This window comes from Anastrepha ludens, chromosome 6 (genome assembly GCF_028408465.1).
Source record: "Anastrepha ludens isolate Willacy chromosome 6, idAnaLude1.1, whole genome shotgun sequence".
NCBI lineage: Eukaryota > Metazoa > Arthropoda > Insecta > Diptera > Tephritidae > Anastrepha > Anastrepha ludens.
Genome location: NC_071502.1, coordinates 36,630,468 through 36,656,636, shown reverse-complemented (window position 1 = coordinate 36,656,636; position 26,169 = coordinate 36,630,468). Strand labels below are relative to the sequence as shown.

At 38.0% G+C, this 26,169-nt stretch overlaps 1 protein-coding gene across 1 annotated transcript; it reads right to left on the bottom strand.

Moving 5' to 3' along the window:
• Positions 1 to 8,318: 8,318 nt before the first annotated feature.
• LOC128868046 (lysosome membrane protein 2) lies at positions 8,319 to 21,059 on the bottom strand. Its single transcript, XM_054109768.1, has 7 exons — positions 20,794 to 21,059; positions 15,092 to 15,333; positions 13,231 to 13,322; positions 12,947 to 13,174; positions 11,856 to 12,125; positions 9,051 to 9,642; positions 8,319 to 8,875 (listed from the first exon to the last, which is right to left on the bottom strand). Coding segments are annotated over exons 1-7 (1,683 nt in total). The 5' UTR covers positions 20,796 to 21,059; the 3' UTR covers positions 8,319 to 8,618.
• Between the last annotated feature and the right edge of the window lie 5,110 nt (positions 21,060 to 26,169).

The window sequence follows — 26,169 nt, the reverse complement described above, 5'->3', positions numbered from 1 at the left end:
CACAATTTCTGTATCACATTAATATCTGAAAACATAAAATATATGAGTGATCCAATATTTGTGTACCAAATATATTTGAAAATAGTTGTGCACGATATTAAAATTAGCTAATACCATCCATCATTCATGTCTTCTTTCCACTTGCAAAAGAATACTAGAAAATTTAACGAATTACAGATATACCAACAACAGAAAATATCCTGCTTGCTATAACCAATTTGAAAGTGAATCTCGCTGTAGGGCAAAGCATGTATTGGCAGCCCAGGTCACTATACGCGAGATATTCGAGAATAGGGCGACTATAATTATTCCAACAAATGGATTGGAAAAGGTGGCCCATGGCCGGCGAGAAGCCGCGTCCTAACGCCGATGGATTGGGTCAAATGAAGCGCCTACGTATACAATGAGGTGGCTCCGATCGATAATGTGCATGCCCTAAAATAAAAGATGCTTGACGTGGCTAAAAATACATACTAATTTGTAAAATAATTTACAGAGATTTTTTTATTAAACACTTCGTAAATTAAAAGACACAAAATCGTAAATTAAAAATGTTTTCAAGTAGCCATTTCTAACTGTCTGGGTTTGGTTAAATTTTTACTGATGATTTTTATTAATTTACATACCCTCCAACTAAAAACAAAAAAAATCGGACCCAAGAACTATCAGTTATAAAAAAGTGAACGTTTTTGTTTTTTAATAAACTTTAAAATTGAATATCTCGAAAACGGTTAAGTTTTGGATACCATGTAAAAAATGAATCAGAAATTAGCTGTGTAATAATGTCCTTAAGTATCTAGCATGGCTCTCCCGGTAACGCTGTATGTTGTGCACTAATTCAAAATTCAATAATAGGCCTCTTCTTTTCGCCAAGCGTTAGCGAGTAATCAGTTTTCGCCTAATTGTATTGAAAGTCGAAGTTTGACGGAGCGAACCGTAGTTTCCAGTTGACGAAAATTTTGACATTTTGATTTGTGGTTGCCAAGGGGGTACTCCTTTGGAGTTTCTTAAACTTAAAGTCTTAAAAATTAGAGAGAACGCACGTCTCGCATTACTTGCTGTGATTGTTGTACGAATTCATTCGGTCAGTAATCTTACGGTGACAATGTAAACAATTTCCGCTCGGGTGCATTTTACGGCCACGTCTAAGGAGGCGCAAACACAATAATCTAACAAAAAGATACGTCGTCTAGTTGAGAGAAAAGATAGCTGGTTTTAGAGTCCTGTGAATCGAGCGACAATGTCAAGACGAATATACTCGAAGCGATAGAATAGTCAATCTCTTTAGACGAATGGAGAAGAAGTGCGACATTGAGTTTCTTTAAAACAGCATCGGGCAAATTGCACACTACTGCGTTGAATGGCGGGCCAGCCCTTTCGCTCATCAGTCGCTTTTTAGTACTGCCGTGCTACATGTTGTGAGTTTGTCGCAACAAATTTAGTCGAGATGAGCAAGTGAAGCGTCAGAAAAAAGAAGACTAAAACGTTTACGGTTGAGCGACTGCTCATTATCTTGACGTAAAAGCAGGTGACGTCTGGCGTGAACGACGATCAGAGATCTTTTCTACTTTTTGGCGTAATGCGAATATGAGCGGCTTGTGGACCATATGAATGCAACAAGATCCTCTCTCTATTAAAAGCGCAAAAGCTTAACTGCAATATTCATGGATGGAGCCTATCTATATCACAAGTACTGCAATGCGCTTCGGTAAGTTGATTGTTGCGCAACAGAGCCGGCTGTTGTATTTAAATCGTCAGTTCAAAGTGATATCTCAGCTGACAGTTGAAGATGGGATTTGCAAGTTGCACCTGACATCAGATGTTGCTTTTATGTGGTGAAGATTCACTTGAAGAGTATTATTTGTATTGTTTGAGGCCACGAGCAGCCATCTTCCTCCTTCACTTGCTTTCCATCAATACGGCTTCTTCGTCCGCATAACCTACGTCCCTTTATCCCTCCTTGTTGACGGTTTGGCATTATTTAGAAAAGGAGCTAAGACCGTTCGTCGCACAGAAAATCTCTGCTACTCTTTCTATGCGATCTGAGCGTCAGCGTGGGTTTTAGTGTCGGTATTTCCTAGTCGCCGTAGGCAGTAAACACGTAATTCAGGTAGCAGTCTCGCTGCTGAATTACGTCGGCGGACAGTGGTTCGACGGCGGTAGTTATTTCCATCATTTCCATAAATTTCTGCTTGATCTCGGTAACATTTTCGATCGGCTTTTTATGGGAATTAGACCCCTTAAAATATCCAGATGAGCCCCCTAGTATTTCTGTAAAGGTAGCAGATTTGACGGTAGGAGAAACGCCAGAATTGGCCACTGCCTCTTGTTGGGGCTGTGCAGCTACTGTTGGTGTATTTTTAGTTTTTCGGAAGTTTTTTATTTTCCATATTTGGTGAAATCACCTCGCAATGGTTTGCTAAAGTGAGATATTTTAACCTTAAGTTTTTGGCAGAACTGTTTGAGTAACGACAAGAAAGTGGCTGGCATAGTTGGTTTTAAAAATAACACTAAAGACCTTATCTACCGCAAACTTTATAGATAAAATTGAAAAATGCTTTCGAGTTGAAGAGAGACAACTCGCGTGCAAATTTTGTGAAGTGTTATTTGTAAAGCAATTAGAAAAGCCCCTCGATTAGAAGGCATAAGGTATTCTTTGAAAGACGACTTGTTTGGCGAAGACTTGAACCAGATATATCAGTCGGAATCAAGTCAGGCAAACGCAAACGAACCATTTTCAGTAACAGAGAATTTTAGCGAAAACTGCGATTTAAAAATAAACCTAGCCGAGTTTTTTGAAGCTAAGAAATACACGCACAATGTATTGTATAATTTATATGAAATAGTTTTTGCAGCTCCTGCTATTCAAGTTAGCATAGAAAGCCCATTCCCAACTTTAAAATACGTAATACATGATTTTCGGCGGAGTTTAAATGGCAACCTCCCTCAATCAATTTTGATATTACGGTTTAATATATGTAGCTATTTGTGGAATAATACGATATACAAACACATTAACTTTGTTCACTTGTTTATTACTTTTTGTTACATAGCCTTTTCGATTCACCACTTCTCTGCTGGCTTGACTAATTAGGCCTACTGTTCAATAACCACTGAAACTATGATCAGGGAAAGGTATAAATTGAGATATTCCAGTCAAAACCGGCATGTCACTTCGGAGGACCGATTTAGAGTTAAAAGTATTTAATTACAACAAGCTAAATGATTATGGTCTTTATAAGCACCGAGTGTTGTGATTGGTCGAATATAAAAAGTATTCATATTGTCACGGTTTGAAGTGTCAAAAAGAAGTGCTCAAACTAAAATTACCACCATAACCCATCCAAGCCACTTAACCATTTTTCACGTTCAAAATACAGTTGACCCTGTACATATATATATCACAAATTTGGTAGCCTTCTTCCACTTCTCGATGGAGACTATGAGAATGGAACTTATTTCAGACCAACAAAATTTATAACATAAACGCAACCAGTTGGTACGTTTATTAAAAAATGGCCATCAGATAACTTCGTGAACGAAATTAAAACTTGTTGGGAGATGAATGCAATTTAAACATTTTACGACATATTTGTCTGATAAATTCATATTAATAAAGCAAAAGTAAATTACCCTGTGTTTTCTTACTTCTCTTTAGCATCGGAAGTGTGTGAAACCGAGAATTGAGGAAGTGTTACCTGATCTGGGTGAGCTCGTTCTAGGCTTACTTAATTGAACTTAATAGCCCGAAAGGTTTTTAGTCCCGCTAATCACCTTTTTATACATTTTTGGTTTTGGATTTTTATGCTTACCATTGGATGATTAGAAGTGACCAATCAAACCATATACCGAAGAGTCCTCCTTTAAAACTATTTGTTTATTTTGTTTAGACAAATTAAATCAAAGACTTGAAAAACAAGCAGGAAAGCCAAGAAAACTTCACTGCCAAAGAAAAGATAGTTGAGGAGCCAATGACTGCTCATTATAATAAAATACCGGGAACGAATAAATTAAAACTTTTCGATTAGCCGTGTTATGTTTAACATAATTTTGTTACAAAAACGCGAATGTTCCCGAATTGACTGGCAACAATATTGAGCGAATGAGATATCAGAACAAAAACATGAATTCGCCTTGATGACGAGACGGAACTCGGCAGAAGGTATGATATTTGCCATATCTAGAAATTAGGAGGATGGTTTCTGGAGGATGGTTCCATGTGTAGAAGTCCACGCAAGTGGGGAAAGTTACTGATCGCCATTCACTTGGGAGTGGCCAGGACGATTCTTCTACATATGGTCCAAGCAGCTCACAACGTCCGGGATTAGCCCACGTATCCTCTGTTTAGCTTCCGAACACCCGTCCGGGAGTGAGCTAACGTGAGAAGGCGAAGCATCCCAGCATAGCTGGTTGTGCGTTGGGTTTGGGACCCGCCACTTAAAAAGCCCCCCAATGAAAACAGCAACAAAGCCTCGGATGAGAACTTCCAACACTGATGACGACCCCTGCAAACGAAATAAGGAATACGATTTGGGGGCATGCACCTGGAATGTCCGGTCCCTTAATGGGGAAGGTGCCTCTGCCCGGCTGGTTGATGTCCTCGTGAGAGTAAAGGCTGACATCACTGCCATCCAAGAGATGCGATGGACGGGGCAAGGTAAGAAAAACATAGGACCTTGCGACGTCTACTACAGCTGCCATGTAAAGGAGCGCAAATTCGGAGTCGGATTTGTTGTGGGAGAGAGACTTCGTCGCCAAGTACTGTCGATCACTCCGGTGGACGAGCGTCTCGCAACAATCCGCATCAAAGCGCGATTTTTTAACATCTCGCTAATTTGCGCCCACGCCCCGACGGAAGAGAAGGACGATGCGACCAAGGATTCTTTCTATGAGCGCTTGGAACGTTCCTATGAGCGCTGCCCCCCGCCACGACATTAAAATCGTGCTTGGCGACTTCAACGCCAGGGTGGGCAAGGAGGGAATTTTTGGTCCCACAGTCGGAAAATTCAGCCTGCACAACGAAACATCCGGTAACGGACAGAGGCTGATCGACTTCGCCGGGGCCCGAAACATGGTAGTCTGCAGCACCAGATTCCAGCATAAGAAGATTCACCAAGCCACCTGACTGTCTCCTGATCGAAAAACACGAAACCAGATCGATCATGTTGTGATAGATGGAAGACACGCTTCTAGTGTATTAGATGTACGTACGATCCGAGGACCCAACATCGACTCGGATCACTACCTTGTTGCAGCCAAACTGCGCACACGCCTCTGTGCAGGAAAAAACGTGCATCTACCTACGCAAAGAATGATCGACATCGAAAAGCTGCAATCACAATAGACAGCCAGAAGATTCGCCACTCGACTCTCACTCCTGCTCTCGGAGAGCACTGCCCAACACACCGGCATGCGCGAGCAATGGAGCAACATTTCTCGTTCCCTACGTACCGCCGCCGAAGAAGAAATCGGATTCCGGCGAGCCCGAAAAAACAATTGGTACGACGAGGAATGTCATGCTGCCGCCGAAAGAAAAGATGCCGCCTATAGAGCCACGCTGCGATCGGGCGCAACGCGAGCCATGTGGGATCGCTACAGAGAGCTGAAAAAGGAAGAGAGACGTATTATCCGACAGAAGAAACGAGAGGCCGAAATACGTGAGTGCGAGGAGCTTGAGATGCTGGCCAATAGGAACAACGCCCGAAAATTCTACCAGAAAGTTCGGCGGCTTACAGAAGGTTTTAAGACCGGGGCGTTGTCCTGTAAGAACAAAGACGGCGATCTGGTGACTGACGTACAGAGCAAGCTTAAATTATGGAGGGAACACTTCTCGAACCTGTTAAACGGTGACAGCTGCGCATGTCATAGAGAATGTGAAGATCCCGATACCCCAATCGTTGACGACGGAATTGTCGTTCCGTTACCCGACCATGACGAGGTGAGAATAGCGATAACGCGGCTAAAGAACAACAAAGTCGCGGGCGCCGACGGACTGCCGGCTGAGCTATTCAAACATGGCGGCGAGGAGCTGGTAAGGTGCATGCATCAGCTCCTATGCAAAATATGGTCGGATGAAAGCATGCCTGCCGATTGGAATTTAAGTATGCTCTGCCCAATCCATAAGAAGGGCGATCCTGCAATTTGTGCCAATTACCGCGGGATTAGTCTTCTAAATATCGCCTATAAGGTTCTAGCGAGCGTATTGTGTGAAAGGCTGAAGCCCACCGTCAACCAACTGATTGGACCTTATCAGTGTGGCTTCAGACCTGGAAAGTCTACCATCGACCAAATATTCACAATACGCCAAATCTTGGAAAAGACCCATGAAAGGAGAATCGACACACACCATCTTTTCGTCGACTTCAAAGCTGCATTCGACAGTACGGAAAGGAGTTACCTGTATGCCGCTATGTCTGAATTTGGTATCCCCGCAAAACTAATACGGCTATGTAAGATGACGTTGCTCAACACCAGCAGCGCCGTCAGAATTGGGAAGGACCTCTCCGAGCCGTTTGATACCAAACGAGGTTTCAGACAGGGTGACTCGCTGTCGTGTGACTTCTTTAACCTGATGTTGGAGAGCATCGTACGAGCCGCAGAACTTAATCACTCAGGCACAATTTTTTATAAGAGCGTACAATTGCTGGCGTATGCCGATGATATCGATATCATCGGCCTTAACAACCGCGCTGTTAGTTCTGCCTTCTCCAAACTGGACAAAGAGGCAAAGCGAATGGGTCTGGTGGTGAACGAGGACAAAACGAAGTACCTCCTGTCTTCAAACAAACAGTCGGCGCACTCGCGTATCTGCACCCACGTCACTGTAGACAGTTATAATTTCGAGGTTGTAAAAGACTTCGTTTATTTAGGAACCAGCATTAACACCGATAACAATGTCAGCCTTGAAATCCAACGTAGAATCTCTCTTGCCAACAAGTACTACTTTGGACTAAGTAGGCAACTGAGCAGTAAAGTCCTCTCTCGACGAACAAAACTAACACTCTACAAGACTCTCATCATGCCCGTCCTAACTTATGGCGCAGAAGCTTGGACGATGACAACATCCGATGAAGCGACGCTTGGAGTGTTCGAGAGAAAGATTCTGCGTAAGGTTTTTGGTCCTTTGCACGTTGGCAACGGCGAATATCGCAGGCGATGGAACGATGAGCTGTATGAGCTTTACGACGACATAGACATAGCGCAGCGAATAAAGATCCAGCGGCTTCGTTGGCTGGGGCATGTCGTCCGAATGGATTCAAACGCTCCGGCTTTGAAAGTATTCGATGCGGTACCAGCTGGTGGTAGTAGAGGAAGAGGAAGGCCTCCTCTGCGTTGGAAAGATCAGGTGGAGAAGGACTTGGCTTCACTTGGTGTGTCCAATTGGCGCCGGTTAGCACGAGAGAGAAACGACTGGCGCGCTTTGTTAAGCTCGGCCAAAATCGCGTAAGCGGTTATCGCGCCAATTAAGAAGAAGAAGAAGAAATTACGATAGATCTTAAGCAAGACGAATTGAGTCCATAGGTTGCTTAGTTTTTCGCGATTTTGATAAGTCTGACGTCATATCTCTTACCAATACAAAACAAACGAACAAAACAAAGAAAAGGAGGTGAAATTACATGTTTTTGAAAATTCAGCGAGTGACTTGGCACAACCTAGCATTCTATCATCCTTGGTTGTTAAGCTGACTATAAGTAGGGCGAAATTTCCAGCGATTTGTTGCAGTTCTGAGAAAATCCCTCGTTTATGGCGATGTGCGGGCACAAATCCCAAGTAATTGAAAATTTGCATTTACCTGGGATTAGTTGCTAGTGTGTGACGCAGTTTGTGGATTTCCTCATTTTTTTTTACTAACCATCGCCATTTTTTTTAGAAAAGTTTATAGTATTTCAAAAATGTAGTTATGTGAATGTAGTTCAAAAAATGTAATGATGGCTTATGGCAAATAAAGAGTGAATTATTCAAAACATATTTTTTCTTTTTTTCTTTTTACCCATGTTAATGACTGCAAGAGACGACTGGCGTCACACGCTTTTTTATTTCGCATGTTAACAGTACGACGACGATCGCAACGAAATAATGGTTTATGGATTTGTGTACAGTGTGTGTGCTACGGACTTGGCACAAATCGCTGGGGATTGTGGCCTGTTCATGGCCAGCTTTAAGCACATGTACATATATGTGGTAAGTAGAGGTGCATGCGCATAGACTATTCAGTCGAAAGGTGAACGTGTACATGTGAAGTAAAGCCAGTTGTATTGCCATTAATTTGTGACTTTTTTTCACAATCCAGTGATCGAACTCAGAGGAACTATTGTGAGAGATTTATTCGGATTTTAACGTAACGAGATTCGTAATAATACATAGCATAGCACATAGTACAGGAACTGTCAACAGTTTTCAAGGACATACATATGTACACATAAAAAACGGCGAAGTAAAATATCTACACTTTTTATAATTACACTTCCCTCTGAGCTGGCTTTCTAGTGATTTTTTTGAGTTTCAAAATTACATACAACAAAACTCTCCGTTACCACACATTCTACAAATTTAATTAAAAACTATTATTTCTATATTTACATAGTTTGGTTTTGTTTTATTAATGCTTAATATCTATTTTAGGTTGAAGTTTTACTCTGAACTGAAACCGAGTGCTGCCTTCGTTTTTGCGTTAAGTTATAAAATCCACCAACGATTAGTGCAAATGAAATAATACAAGCAAACAGTGTGCCGTATTTCAAAGCATACTGAATTGCATTTAACCCAAATGTGCTTATATAAAGGTTATCAATAATTTCATCGGTAAAGTCACCTGATGTAATTTCAATCCATATAAGCGGCAAGATGGTTCCTTCTTTTATTCGATCCATTTTATCTGAAAAAATTACATTTTACTTGTTACTCTACTGTCTTATAATAATCTACAGTATAAAAATTTTATTTTATTCAAATCGAAATATTATAAACATTTTGTAAAATGTGAGCCATGATGCTGCCCAATTATGTACGAAGAAATCGGTTTTGCTAATTTAAAATTTTCGTTTACTTACTTCTTAAAATTGCACCCTTATGAACTGCAATGTTTATTTGTATTCGGGATGCTCCACTTATAGGAAATGCAAATCGGGGATGGATATCGGCATATGTTTGATGGAGTTCCTGTATGGGGTTTATTCCCTCAATATCCTTATAAATTTCGGGGTCACCCGAGAAGAAATGTGGAAAAGAGGGAAATATTGGCGCGCCATTGTAACACTTTGTAGCATTAATTACTCCATTAGGTAAACAAAGCTGGGTATTACGACAATAGCATGTATTTCCTGGATTTTCATTTGGCCTAGAGAATACATTCAATGTGGTGCGATAACGTAATGCGTCAATGTTATTAAGAATTGTCACCTCCTTCTCAAAATGTAATGGAATTTTTCTGCAAAGTACTTGTAGAAAAACTTGCAAGTCTTCTCTATTATCTAAGATATGAGGTGGGAACATTGATGCATCTGAACCATCAATACGGTTGCATTCATCATCACTCCAGAAATCCAAAAGAGGTTTTCCATTAAATTGCGTTATTATGCTAAATTTGCGAATGTCATCTTCGCCCGTATTTATTTGCAAAGAATCCACACTAGTTCCGTTTCGCTGAAAATGTGGTGTCAAAAAATTAGTTATACGTACCATATATAAATTCATATATTCAAATTAGAAATGTTTAGAAAATTTATGAAACGAAAGGTAAGTCCTTATTTACTTGCTGATTGTTTAAAATAGAGACTTTCAGTTCACCTTCTGCCAGAACCCCCATGGTGAAAAGATTTCAAAATTGAGCTCTTTAACAGACCGTTATTCGGCTAACGTCACTTGTGGTTACGAAGCGGGTTGTTTACGAAAAAACTAATATTGTGTTAGTAATATACCAAAAAAAAATTAACCATGAGACTTCGTTGCCGTCTGAACAACGACTGATTGGACTAGTGTGTGAAATGATCGTACAGCACTCGGCTGCCGAATACACAAGTGACGTTGTAGCCAAAGTTCCCCTCCCAATTTTTTCACCATAGCTAAATAGCAAACCTGGTACATCTATCATACTTGCAGAATCGCTACTACCCAGTCGTCACACAAATCATTTTCAATAAATAAGTACAAGAAGATGCAGACTACCTAAACTCCCCTACCTTGCTGATTTCACCATGTAAAAAGAAATCAATGACTATTGACACGGGGCATAGATATGATTTATTATCTCCAAAAATAGAATCTATATTTTAATTCTGATCATTAATTACTCACACAAAAAAATATTTTACACAATTTTGTATAAGACAATTGTATTGTTGGCGTATGTCGATGATATTGACATCATCGGCCTTAATAACTGGACGGTTAGGTCTGCCTTTTCCTACCTGGATAAAGAAGCAAAGCGTATGGGTCTGGTGGGGAACGGGGACAAAACCAAGTACTTCTGTCATCAAACAAACAGTCGACGCACTCGCGTTTCGACACCCACGTCAAGTTATGATTTCGAGGATGTAAGAGTCTTTGTTCATTTAGGAACCAGCATTAATACCGATAATAATGTCAGCCTGGAAATCCAAGGGTGAATTTCTCTTGCCAACGAATGCTACTTTGGACTATGTAGGCAATTGAGTAGTAAATTCCTCTCTCGACGAACAAAACTAACACTTTATAAGGCTCTTGTTATGCACGTCCTATCGTATGGCACAGAACCTTGGACGGTGATAACATCTGATGAAACGTCCCTTGGAGTATTTAAGAGAAAGGTTTTGCGACCTTTGCACGTTAGCAACGGCGAGTATCGCAGGCGATGGAACAATGACTGTATTATCTTTACTTTCGGCATAGACATAGCACAACGAACAAAGATCCAGTGGATTTGTTGGCTGGGTCATGTCGTCCGAATTGATAGAAACGCTCCAGCTCTGAAAGTATTCGATGCAGTACCATCTGGAGGTAGCAGAGAAAAGGCCTTCTGTTCGTTGGAAAGATCAGGTGGAGAAAGACTTGGCTTCACTTGGTATGTCCAACTGGCGCCGGTTAGCACGAGAAAGAGACGACAGTCGCCCTTTGTTAAACTCGGCTAAATTTTCGTAAGCAGTTATCGCGGCAATCAAGAAGGAGAAGATTGCTAATATTTTAACTGCACAATTTGGCTTATTTGTTATATTTTTGTCTAGTTTGTAGACTTCGTACTGTAGACTAATAAATATAAAAATAAACTATTTTGTTTATAAAATGGTCTAAGTTCGCCCACTGTAAATATGGCGATGTTGGTTCAACACCGATTGTCGCAACCTGATGTCAATATAATATATATACGGTGGTAGTCTTATAATTAGAAACTTCAAATCGCATATATTTTTCCTAATGTCAAAAATGTGTCATTTGGTAGCTTCTTGTATTTGTAAGTGCTTGTACAGCACCAGCCAACAGAACAGAGGGTTCCAACAACCGGTGACGTTAGTGAACCAACATCGTTATACCTACGTACAGTGAGCGGTTCTCAACATTTTCATTAACAAAATAGTTATGTTAAATATATATATTTTTTATGCTTTTTTATATTTATTTCGAAATTTAATATTTTTATTGCGAGATCTAATGTGAATGCATTTTCCACAGATTCACTCATATTCAAATGTATAGATTCTCACTAGCCAATTAAAACAAGGCAGATTTTGTTTTTTTAATTATATACACCAAATAATTGAGTTTAAATCTTCTATTGGCAATTTGCTCGAATTTTTCAAAATATTCATATATATGGCAAATAATAAGTATTCAATTAAACTGTCACTCTTTAAAAAAAATTAATATAATATTTGGATACTTACATTCATTAATAAACCGAAGTGAGTCGATCCCGTTCCAATATCCATAGACACTATGCGATCGCGATAGCCCCACAAAAATTCGTGTGCGCTAAGAAGTTTAAAAGCATTTTCGTTAATCCCATTAATTAATTTTACCGCAAATATTTTTTTAAACATATTCATATTTTCCAATTTAGTAGACGCACTTATGAGGGGAACATTTGGAAGCACAAATTTTTCGAATTCTCCGCAACTAGATTTTTCAGCAAGGAATTCGTACGACCTATGATCCTTCAAATAAAATAAAAATCAGATCAATAGTAACTAATTGGATTAAATTAAGTATAATTAATTATAAACTTAACATAAAACTAACTATTATAATTGACTTTTTTCTTATTAAATACTAGACTATTAGACAGTTTCACGCTGTTTAATCCTAACAAATCAGCTGGTCTGTTGTCAAATATAGAACACAAAACACTAAAATTGTTTAAACCTTTAGAAATAATCCAAGAATAAGCCGGTAAAGTCATTACTCAATATAACCGGCTTATTTACCGGTTTTTTTTACTAATTTTCGCTATTCGATTAGTTAAGTCTAAGGACTCTTACTGGTTACCTGGCAGGACACTGCAGATTCCATTTTGCTAATATGGAAGTTGTCGATAAAACGGATTGCAGGTTTTGTGGAATGACGGGGAAACGGCAGCATATATCTTATGCGACAGCTCGCGTATAGACTCATCCACCTTTGACAAGTATTTTGATCTCTGTCCAAAGCATGAAACATGACAATGGATCTAAGACAAGCAACCTAACCTAACCTAACCTGAGTCTAGTCGCCTCTAAAGGATCTCGACTCTAAAATTCAAGCAGACTGGTCATATGCTTAAAAAAAAACTCTGCGACTAAAGCGCATTTTCATCCCGGAAACAATCATCAGCAAGCAAAATTGTGGTATTGCACAAAATTCACGTTTATTTGAATTAATCCAAAGGGCAAAAGCAAGAATCATTACAATATTTACTAGTGTGTAACAAGACTCAATCCAGTGTCACACCCTTTATACAATATCAATAAAGTCCTTTCGGTGATAGATATCAACTCACCCTAAAAGTAACGGTATGATTTTGATTAAACGAAACGTTTACTTTTGTTGTATGTTCTTTATATGTTAAAGGTCCAATATCCTCCACCTTGATTTTATCATCTATTCCAGCCAAATATTTATCTATGTTTGTATAGTTGAATATATGGACTTTCAGTAATGTGTCATATTTAGGGTTTGGGTCCATCCAATTCCTAGCTATTTCGGAATCATTTTTTAAGACTATTTGCTGTAATACAAAAAAAAAGTTATGAAATGTTTACAAAACTTCGTATGTACATTTACCGAAAGCATTGTATTATTATAGTACTCTGTGAACCACATGATGAAAAATCCACTAATACTTATGATAAAAAGTAGTAGCATTACTCCCAGAACTGAAACAAAGGAATGAAATAGTTAGTAATAAATTTGAATTCATTTCTATTAATTATTGTATGGCAATACAATTGTGTTGCGGCAATTGAGTTATTCACTAGTATCTGATGCCATTGGAATCCAGAATTCGATTATGGCGGATAAAGATGCCAGCTTAATTTTGATATCGAAATAATATTTTGTTGGTATTTAAAATATTTTAAGAAAAATTAAAAAAAAACAAGTTTCTAATTTTTGACCCCTTTTGAGGATTGTGCTTGCTATAGATTTTTGTACCCGACCTTGCTTAACCAAGTAACTCCTTATTGTGGGAAATATTAGAGCAATGGATCCTCTACGTACCGCAGTGGAAAGTGGGCATCTTTGGAAAAGAATAAAAGAAAGTCTATATGAAGGGCAGTTCGAAAACAAAAGCTAGGTATAACCTATAGTAGGTAGGTGGCTGAAATGGTTGAGGTACTAGTCCGGGACTCCCCAAGTACCACTAAAAGGAATTGTGTAAGACCTCCAACGGGAAGATATCTACAGCCAACCAGAGTTGTCGATGTAATTGAGAAAGTTGATGGGATTTAGGTTAGAGCACTGCCCCAAGCTGTGGGAGAAAAGAGCATCCAATGGCATTAATCCTTTAGCTGCTGAATCCGGGCATTTTGAAAAAAAGTATTTAACAGTCTCTTTCTCAGAAAACTCCCTACAGTTTCTGTAACGGGGGTTTACCACCTAGTTTTTCTGCGTTTGTGTCGATCGATAAGTTGAATGGCGAGAAGTCCTTAGAACTTCCGCGTCCTCCGTCTATTGTACTGGGACCAACAATTTTTCGAAATAGCAGATGGAAAAATGGAGCTCCATCTATCCTACGCTTTTCTGAGAAATAAGTTGTGCAATTCCTCTTTAACAACAGTTAAGAGGGTGCCGATGTCTGGATAGAAGACCTCTGAGATCAATTCTGGTGACCTTTTCCCTGCAAGCTCATTAAAATCTATGTTCCTATGTTCTGCAACCCAGATCCAAGAGATGTTACCTGCAAACCTAAGAGATTTGATCTCCTCCCTACAGAAATTGACGAGTTTGGATCTGAACTATGTGACCGTCAGTGCATTAATCACAGTTTGACTACCGTAAAAATGTTAATATCCCCCTCGCTCCTGCGTTGCCTAAGTATTCTGCAGGATCACAAAGACTTCTGTCTGAAAAGCACTAGCAGAGAAATGTGGTATTAACCGCCTGATACCATATCTCTTGAGAGATTGCCTCTAGAGACCAACCTCCTTCAACATGATTGCACTTTTAGCAGCAATGGAAATAACATGGAAGTCGATGGGAAGTAAGTGCAAAGCGATTTTAAGGCCAGCACTGGGAAAAGTTCTACCTGTTCCGGTGATGCCACTACAAGCAGTCCATTGAAGTTTAAAGACGAGTATCACTTCAAGATTCCTAACTTCCCATGAAAGTAATAGTAGCAACACGTACATACAAGTCCCATGATATGGCATTTTTACGAGCTTTATGGTGATATGAACATTGCAAGCGCAAACCCAATGTCCGTATTGGACATGATTAACTGACACAATTTGACTAGGCAGAGAGGTAATTGACGGAGTTTCTTGCAGTCATTCTTAACCACCAAACGAATGCTGAGTTGCTTAGGAAGAATATTAAATAAAGCTTAAAACTATATTTTTCTTCCAAATTTGTATACAAATCTCAATTTCTTAAAATCAAATGGTTTTCAACCAGGAAATGGAATATGAAGCTTTTGAGAACTTACGTATTAATGTTCCGAATTCCTTTGCGCCTTCTTTTTCTTTCAGTCCAGCTAATTCAAAAACGGCGCCAAATAAATCTTGATTCTGCACTCCATTGCCTTTATTACATTCCATCTTTAAAGATATGGAATTTTTCCTATTTAAGGAATTAATTTTACTGTCATTGCATTGTATAGAATATTCTTGAACTGTTTCCTCATATGTTATGATGTCATTGAAGTTTTGTTGTGGTTCTATTTTCTCCCTAAAATAAAAAGGAAAATTGATAAGTTTAAATAGTAACATTGGAATTTTCGATATATATTTAAAATAATATCGTTAAAATTCTCGAGAGCAATTAAATGTATTGTAATTAGTAGAGCAGGACGATAAACGCCGAATTTTGGAAGAAAATACCCTACGCTATCAGCAAAAAAGTTCGCAAAAATTCAGAGGGCTGCATCCGAATATTTTCTGAAAATCCTGACTAAAGAAGTGTGAAATTTTAATGGAAATTTCTCTAATTTGCACATAGTTTCAAACTTAGATTTACATGGATTTATATATTTTTATCAAAAATTTATTAAAATTAAATGAGAAACAAAGAAATTATCAAAATTTGTCGATAGGTCCCTGTGCTATAGTCTTTCAATGCATTTATATTATATATGAAATGAGCAAAAAAAAAAATATTCAGTTAGAGCCAATTTGCACGTTGACTTTTCACACTGGGGGGTGAACGGTGGAAGACACGCTCGCACGATCAGAGAAATCGACAGATTTTTTTTTTGGCATTTTGCTTTTATCGTTTTCACATTTTCGTACTTTTATTCAAGTCCACTTTGAGCTCGCGTTCAGCGAACAAATAACCAAAGGAAATTGTCCGCTTAAACGTCAAAAACACCCGAGGAAAGCCGCAAACAAAAAGTCATCGTGTAAATACACGAAGATTTTCGAAGACTTTTTAGTTATAATATAAGAGAATTTAGTACTGAAGAGCATTTTCTGAAGAGACTTTTTTATTTCAATTACACCAATTCAAGGAAATCATTAAAAAAATCGAGAAAACCACCTTCAAAGATTTATTTTAGCCGTTTGTTCGCAGCGTAGCCACTGACGCTCATCTGCTTTTGGCTTCGTGTCTACAAAACATTGAGAATTAGTCTCTGTATCTTTGTATGTTACTTGTTATGAAGCTTAAGACCTAGTAGCTATAGCTTCTTTAAAAGTAGGAATCTTTCATAAGTTAACTAATGAAAAAATAAATAAATAACTCTGTGTGTGCATTCTCAAATGTATTAACAATCGGTGGAAGTGAACTAAAAATCGACGTTTTATGCCTCTTGAAGCAGGCTTTCGCCTTAAAAGATTACAAAGGGTTTTCCAATAAGAGGTGTTATTTTGAATCGGACTGCGCTATCGAGAGATGATTAACGATTTTTTATGGCCGGAATTGGATGGTATTGATCTAGACAACGTTTATTTTCAACAAGATGGCGTTACGTGCCACACAAGCAACGAAACCATTGATCTTTTACGGGAAAAGTTTCCGGGCCGTGTTATTTCTCGAAGAGGTGATCACAATTGGCCACCGAGACCTTGTGATAAAACACCTTGTGACTTTTTTCTTTGGGGCCACGTGAAAGAGAAGGTCTACGCCAACAGCCCAGGGTCGATTCAAGACCTCAAAGAAGGAATTCGTGAGGCTATCGAGGACATAGGGTAGCCACTTTGCAATTCGGTTATGGAAAATTTCATGAAAAGGATATTGCCCTGTAAGCGTGGTCGTGGTGGTCATTTGCCTGATGTTATTTTTCACTATTAACGGCATACCTTCCTCTTTATAATAAAATAATCGTCCGATCATTTATATTAAAAAATAGCATTTTTCTTTGAATATCAAAATAACACCTCTTATGGAAAACCGTTTATTTGGGATGAGATCTGCTCCCCTTCCAACTACATTTCCAACTGTGCATTGGATGGCTTTACATTTTGAAAGTTGTCATGCAAGCGTTGAAAATGAGCCATGTATTAGACGCCCAAAAAGAAATTATTGATCCAAGTTCGACCAAGCGAGAAATTGCTATTACCGTAGTTGAATGAACTTAAAAGATATATACATATACATAATTCAAAGCAGATTCTTCCAGAATGATCATTTGGTAAAAACAATGATCCGGGGCAACCAAAACTTGTCTGAACAATTCTTTGCAATCTACAGGAATCACCACTTGATATCATCAAAATTAAAGTATGTTGCTACAGAGTCCTCGATCTTAGGGTCATTAGCTCAATATCCTTCAGAGATGCTACCGCAATAGTCGGTCCTGACACCATGAGCAGTACTCGAAACTACCCAGTAAATGTTCGAGAAACCAGACATTTCTTCCTCCTCTGCACTTCAGTTCTTCAGAAAGAACTTCATCTTCACCTGTAGTTTACCCTTGAGCAGTACGAATATTGAAGACACCAATTCAAAGAATGCCCAGTTCGTAGACAATTTTATTAGGGTATTGTAGCTGTCGGTGTTTGGGGTATAGTGCTTCAATAAATCTCTTGACACTGCCTCCCTCAGTATTTATTCTTCTTTCGTATTGGCGCACTAACCGCTTAACCCTTTCAATACGGATTTTTTTAAGGGGAAAAATATTTAACCATGAAAAGTTAGTACTAGTGATCTAAATAGTATGTCCTCTTGTATAAATAAAGAAATTAATTCTAGGAATTGAGAAAATGTCCTGGGAAAACATTGTCCCACCCGTAATGAACACTCAGTAGATCTATAATTGTCGACCACTTACTGACCTAGCACGTGCATTGGGACGTATGTGTCCCGTCAGTATTGAAAGAGTTAAGCGATTTTGCCGAGTTCAACAAAGCGCGGGAGTCTTTTCTTTCATGTGCTAACCGACGTCAATTAGAAACGCCAAGTGGAGGCTCTCATCTCCCTCTGTTACGATCACCGGGCATCGTATCCAATACTTTCACAACCGGAAAGTTTGTATCCAGCATTTACCACTTGTGATTTTACTGATCGCCTCGGTTTTCGAGAAACTATAACACTAGCTGTGATGAGCTAAGACACTCAGCGTATCACGTGTGTGTATGTATTTCAAAAAGCTGTTCTTGTTTCTAATACGCGTTCGAGTATATTCCTTAACAACTACAACAAGAATAAAATTTCTGTATATTATATAACAATCTCCCATACATATACAGCACATTGCAATGCCAAATTATTTACTAAGTAAATCGCTGCTCGATTTGTCGGAGTAGGCAACTAAAACAATGTAAAATAAATTTGTTAGATAACGAAATGCTGCCTAAACAGATTATTTAACAAAACGAATCGGGTTGAGTTCGCACACCACTTTGATTGGCATAAGTAGTGATCCTGCTCCAACTTAAGGTTGTAAAGGGTGATCAGATTGGACATACTTTTTCCGTGACCACGCGTGACTACTGTGAAACTTAATATATAATTTTTTTCAGTATTCATTGACATTTCTTCATCGAAGGACTTACGCCTCAACAACGTTTACAAATCGTACAATTGTATTTCGAAACTCGACGATCTGTGAAAAGTGTTCCACGCGCTCAGGCCAACTTATGTTGCTCACCGATGTGGCCCATTTTTGGCTTAATGGCTTCGTCGATAAGCAAAATTGCCGCATTTGAGCTGAAGAGCAATCTGAAGCCATTTAAGAATAACCATTATATCCACTGAAAACAAGAGTTTGGTGCGAGTTATGGATTGGCCCATATTTCTTCAAAGACGAGACTGGCATCAGTATAATATTGAGTGCTGAAGGTTATCGCACTATGATAAACGACTTTTTGTTGCCGGAAATTGAAAAGCGTGATCTCCCCAACATGCCCATTATTGGTTTCACCAAGACGATGCAACTTGCCCGTGAAACAGTGGATTTACTGCGTCGTCATTTCGTTAAGTAAATCATCTCTCGTCTCAGACCCGTGGATTGTCCACCAAGATCGTGTGATATCAGCCATTTTCACTTTTATTCGTGAGGTTATGTAAAGTCTAAATGCTCTAGGAATAAACCAGCTTCAAAAGAGGAAATACTGAAGCTACTCATACCGAAGCCCTCCAGTGAGTCATCCAAAATTGGTGTTTACGGATGGGGATTATCTTTAAAACATAAATGAATGGTTCTACACAAAAATAATAAAGATTGCCCAATCAATTTGAATTTTTGTTGTTTTATTTCAATATAAAATCCGATACCTCAAAATTGATCACCTTTTATGGAATATACTGTCAGCGTCAAAATTAAGTGTGCGCCACAAATCGACAAGTTTTGACTACTTACTTTTTTTAATTTCAATTATTTTTTTGTAACGATATAGTTCATACAATTCATAGTTATAAAATTTCGGAAAATTTTCATCAATTTCGAAACTTTTTATTTAAAATCTTTAGGAAAATTTCGAGTTTACAGTTTTATAGCCCATTTAATTTTGGTGCAAAAGTGCAAGTTTGAAATAGTTCAAAAATCACATTGATTTTTGACAATTTTTTTCGGGTGACGATGTTAGCTGGTTTCCTCCATATAAAAAAATGTCAAGAATGCGTTACATGGAGAAAATTCATTGTTGCGGAGTTCCGCTTATTTAGTTGCGCAGGTATTTATGTTATTCCTCGTTTTTTAATGTAAATTTGCTGTTTATTATTTTCCCATTTTATTTAATAACCATAGTTCTTGTAAACCGGGATGCGTTTCTCTACTTTTCTGGCTCCTTATATTAATGTACGGTAAATGCAATTTGTGACTTTTTGTATATAAATGTGGTGAAAACATATTTATTTATGTTTGAAATATGAACTTTTATTGAGCTATAGCCAATTGCATCTTCTTAAATTCGCGTCACTAGATCGGCGACAGTACAATACTAAAAATAAGAAACAATACATAAACTAATATGCAATAAGCACTGTTGGTACCAAATATAGTTCTTTGATCTTAACCAATAAATAAATAATTGGCGCGTACACTTCTGTTAGGTAATTGACCGAGCTCCTCATTCTATCGTCGCGTGCGTCTTGATGTTGTTCCACAAATGGAGAGACCTACAGTTTTAAGCCGACTCCGAACGGTAGATATTTTGTATGAGGAGCTTTTTCATGGCAGAAATACACTCGGAGGTTTGCCATTGCCTGCCGAGGCGCGACAGCTATTAGAAAAAAAACTTTTTCTATCATTTTGCTGTTTCGAGATTCGAATCTACGCACTCCCGCATGGTAGCCACGCACCAGCCCATTCGGCTACGGCGGCCGATCTTAACCGATGCAGGATAAAAAATACTAAATATTATATTAAAATATCATCGAACGAGCTTTTGAACTACTGCGCATCATTTAATAATCACTTAATATTTACAATGTGTGGGTGTCAACTAAAAGGAGTCTTAACATTTTTATCGAGCGTACGATTACATACGAACTTTGAACTGGTTTTTGTATTACTTCTGTTTTTGCTCCACTATTTGAAGAAAAAATGAATCATTGGACGTTTTTTGTACCTCATCATTTTCTTCCTCTGGACATTGCACAGCCTACTTTTTAAATACTAAACTTTTTGGATTAAGGAGTTTGCTCCCATTTACACGTGTTTCTGCTTTTTTTTGTTTCTGTTAACTTTTGAAGATCCGACACATATTCTTAAATAGTTTTCAATTTCAATACAACCACCAGCATACTTACATATTAAAAATATAGAAAATTAAATTATCACCGTATTTTTCGACGTTTTTTTAGTTTCACAAAGCCTACTAAAATATGGAGCATTTACCAAAATTCACTTATGACGTTTTCTAATCATCGAGCTTTAAACAGTTTTACAAATACGGTGTTATTGAAAACTAGAGCTATTGTAGTCACGACTTAGTGGAAATAATTAAAAATTGACTCCGACATGTTTCAATTCGTATTTAGTATTTGATAAGGTCCCAACGTCAACTGACTATAGATTATTCCATGGTACAGGAATGAGAGTAAGAGGAATGTTAAACAAGCAGATAGCAGATCATAGGTATATGAAAACATATACAAAATCATATTTACATATGTATGTATGCCCAATAACCAATGCAGAAGTATGAAATATAGTATAGCTTATACTTGCAGATAAGTGAATAAGCGTACACAAGAAAAAAACTTATTTCTTTTTAATTCATAAACATATTCACACGCATACATATGTATGCATGTACAAAATTATTCACATGCTTGTATTAATATTTAGAACTTTTGTACATATCCGTATGTATATATTTCTGTGATTTTTTCGAAATCACTCTTACACTCAAGAACTACGGCCCTGCCCGCATGAGCGACGGGCATCACAGAAATTCAAGTGATGAACTACGAGCTTAATAATAAAATGGATATTTCAAAACGCATAATAAAACCACGATTGTATTGGCGTGAGTATGAATAACGTATGGACCACGATGCTCGGTGAAAATAATCTTCGATTCTGGCACTCATGGATCGACAACAAAAGCAAGGGCCTCACGAGAGCAATGTAAGGGTCAAACTCAGAAGGCCCTGCCAGTACAAGGTATAACTGGCACATCTTCGGAAAGAAGAGAGGCATTAGCGAAGTTTTTGGTTCTCGGTCAGAAATGCATCAGAAGAAGAAAGAGGCATCAGGGCATTTTATTCGAAAACATTGCTTTAGGTTAACTAATTAAATCCTAAATTCAAATCTTTAACTACACATTACGTATTTACTGTGCACAATATTACATAAATGGCAAACTTTTCGTTCTGTGCATATATACTCTACTTTGTAGCAGTGTTGCCAGAGTTACTATATGACGTTTTTTCCTTCTTGCCGTGCAATTATTATGCTTAGAAGTTCCACAATGATCTTACGGCAATTATAAGATTTAAATCGCAACAACAATCGCAAACAGAGGCCGTGCTAATAAGTAGCAGAAATCGTCTCAAAAGCTGCCCTCAAATATCTGGGCATTGTGTTTTATGCTATGCTAACATATAAGCCACATACTGAGTATGCAGTAGAAAAAGCCGAAAAAGTAGCAGCGGCGCTATCTCGGCTCATGGTGAACTCACGAGGGCCCAGACAACAACGTGGGCTGCTGTACGCATACTTGTTAGGAAGTATTCTTCTGTACGGGGCACCTATCGGGTCTGTTGCGCTAGATAAAACTTAATATGCATGCGAAATGAGATTCTTGTATCGGCTTTGCGGTATGTAGCGCTTTCCGAACTACAACAGAAGATGCAGCGTTTGTAATATCTGGGCTTTGCGCAATAGACATTTTGGTAAGGGAGCTTGTCGAATTCTCAAGAAGTATGATGAGTCGTCAAACTGTGTCGGTGAAGCAATTCGCCGAACGGACGTTGGAACTATAGCTTGACTCCTTCTGTACGAAGTTGGCTAGACAGACGATATGGAGATGTATATTTCCATCAGGACACGGCTGCTTCAAATTTTTTTTACTTATACATAAAGTAGAAGTAGAAGACGACCCATACTGCACTTTACCTATACAGAACATTGTTTTTTCGTCTGTCCACAGTTTGAAACCGAAATGGTTGATTTGAGAAATAAGGTAGGGAAACCAATTTAAGTTAACAACCTGGTTGATATTATGCTTGAGTCAAAAGAAAACTGGTCCGCTGTTTGCAATGTAACAAATAACTTCGCTACAAAGTTGCGTTGCCCAACCAAGCTCCTTGCTCTTGCAATTATTTATGTACTTAACAATATTTACACCCTATTACTAAATACTAAACCTAGGCACTTACTTTGAAGGTTTTTGAAGAACTTTTAAAACATTTTTGGAATTTGGGTCTATTTAGAAAAAAACCTGGCAACACTGCTCCGAAGTCAAGTTATTGAACCCGACTCAGATGAATCTCTTATCATTCAAACCTATTTTGAAAGTGTTGATACAGTATTTCTCACAGTCCTTGTATGTATATATGGTATACACATACATATGTATGTATGCATATAGGCTTATGTATTGTAAATGGCGATAGCTTTAATGAACTTTAAAATATCAGTATATATTTTCGATATACTTTTATTAATACTGATAACTCATGTACATACATACAAATTTGTGGCCTTAGATACATAGTAAGAGTTATGAATTGATAAGCCAGAGGATTAAATTATTGTATTTCTTTTACAACCTTATTCGGCCTTGAAAATTACATACTTATACATACAATTATTACGAATATACAAATATCTTCTCAAATAATTCAAAAAATATACTCAGAAATAGGAATAAAGCAAAACACCAAAGCCACTGTTATCAATGGCCTATGGAAAGTACAGCTAACCGCCAAACTGCTGGACACACAAATAAAATGAAACAACGCATTGCAAATGTACTTTTATTTATAGAAATATCAAATATATTTACCAAATATTTTATTTAGAATTGAAAAAATAGAAGTACAATGATTTTTCGGATTCACTCGTTTCGTTTCATTTTCGTTCACAGATTTTACAAAAGACTATCTACTTATATTTTGGCACGAGTGTAAAATATAATATAAGCGGTTATGAGCGTTTGTTGATTGCCGAATGCAAAAGAAAACAGCTATTGTAAAATACATGTTTCTTTTGCGGTCGTGAGTAGTTAATATTTCTCTCGTTTTAATTCAAATAAAACATCCAATAAACAGGAAGTGTCATAACCAAAAACCGAACCATCTTTGCTACATTCACACTGAAGAATTTAACGTATTCGTTTGAAGTATTCGCATGATGGCGAGCGTGAATTGTAGTGTACGTAAGAATGAAGCGCACTATGAAAATACACAAACAATTATGGCTATTGCTATGCAAGTGAGAAGTGGGTTTGCATCCCACGTGTTATTTTGTGCGTTACTAGAACGGCGCCTAACTGTTATCAGTTAAAATCTGAATGATGAAATTTATGATGAATGAAATATAAATATTTAAAAAACTTGAATAGTACTATGGAGATCATGCTGGGTTGACGCATACTCTTAACGGGTTGACGGGTGGTGATCAGCTGATCCACTTCCGTCGGAAAATTCGGTCGCTTAAACACAATTGCGACTGGACAGTTTTCAGCTGACATTTTGTGGTTACAATAAAATTAATTTTGTAGTGAAATCTTTTCGTTTGCTATACTTGTGAAGCAACCCGTTGAAGCTCATTGTTACAAAACACAACTTTTTTCTAAATTATTGATAACTTGCAGGGTTTCTTGTGCAAACCGAATATTATTTGTTTGTTATTTGCCAAATAAATTGTCATCAAGTAATCAGAAAAGCAACTCTGAGTCTTCAACCAGTCTGAGAAAATAGAACCCGTCCGTAAAAACAACCGACGAGTACTTGTCAACCGACGGATACTCGTCAACCCGTTTTGTTTAAGGGAGCATACGTTCAGAGCCAGCTCAGGTGCAAGGACGGAATCATCTGAAGCGCACTTGCATCACCAGCTCAATGCCACGGATTTGAATGCCATCTCATCCCTGCCAAGGTTTTAGCGGAACCGGGGTTATTTCGGGATTAGCTCACCAGCCTTTTCTGCTGAGTTTCATCTCAACAAACTCAGGTGGCAGAATACCGCAACCATTACCTGTGAAATTTAAAATCCGAATCTTAAGTTAAAGTCGTAATGATCATCGAAAGTAAGGCTCGTCCCCGTTCAGGTTTAAAAAGGTCGTCAAAGATGCAAATCATATGACATTGCTCAGAATACACCCAGATGAAGACGATCTATTCGAAGGATTGTAGTTAGAAGGGGAGAATTTTAATTTTTCTGGTGAAAAGTCTCTGGGCTTTGATATATTGGTATTCAATGATCTGGAGTATATGGCTACGGTGGATGTACGCGGTACTGCTTTTCAATTAATTTTATTTCGTTGACAACTTAAGGCGTTTTAGTTCACTCTCGACTTTTTTGTTTTGGTTAGAAGGTCAAACGTCCTGTTTACTCCTGAGCTTTGCTGAAGATTTGGCAACGGAGTTTGCAAATATTTGTACAGCTCATTTAATGAATTACCTACAGAAATTGATAGACATTTAAAATTAATTATCGTTAGGCAACGGCTTGATACTTTACCGCTGATGCTGTAGTCAAGGAATTTTAATTCGTGGCCTTATGAGTATTGAAAAGTTCTTTGGGGTGATTCAGCAGATGCTGCTCTTCGTTTTCAGGTGCAGCAAGAAAGTCACCAATGTATGCGAAGAAGAATTGGAACCGTGTAGCTTCATCAATGAAACGTTGAAGCATCTGTGTAGCAGGATCTAACGTCATGTATGGAGCTTCAAGCAAACCACTTAACGTAATAATCGCTATTTTATCTAATTACAGGTATGCCTTCGCCGGCGACATGTATTCAGTTAAATGCGTGGACCAAATCCAACACGAAAAATGCTATTCTCTCGTTTAATAAAGTGGTGGAGTAGTCGAAAAACCTGATTGGATAGTTGTCAAATGTAGTACCATTTAGTGAACAGTAGGCGTTAGATGCATTTGAGAGAGGCTTGGGCTGGTTGATGGTCAGACGATTCCAGCTAGTACCATTTTCCGTAACTCTATTTTCACAATTTTTAGTTTGTTTGCAGCAAAACACCGCAACTTACACGAAACTGGTAAGCCGAATGATATTTTCATGTGCTCTTTGATAAAGTAACGCCTTTCGTTAACGCCATGAAGCGTTTCCATTTACAGTGAGTCAAAAAAGTATTGGTACACTCGAAAAATCAAAGTTCTCTGTGCTATAACTTTTCTGCGAATATAATAATAAACAATATAATATATATAATATAAACAAATTGAAAACGGGATGTTCTAAATGTATTTATTTATTACGTATCTGAAGAAAAAAAAATTAATTTCGACTTAGGTTTACGAGCTCAACCTTGAAAGGTAAAATAAAGCACAAAATCACATCAAAAAAGTATTGGCACATTCTTTATGTTAGCTTTTGCTTTTGGCGTTATAACGGTAAACTCCCGTTATTTTCACTCTTGCTTTTTACTTATTCGTACGTTTTAGGGATTGCATACGGTCGCAACGGACATGTACCAAAATGGGCCGTGGTGCTGAAA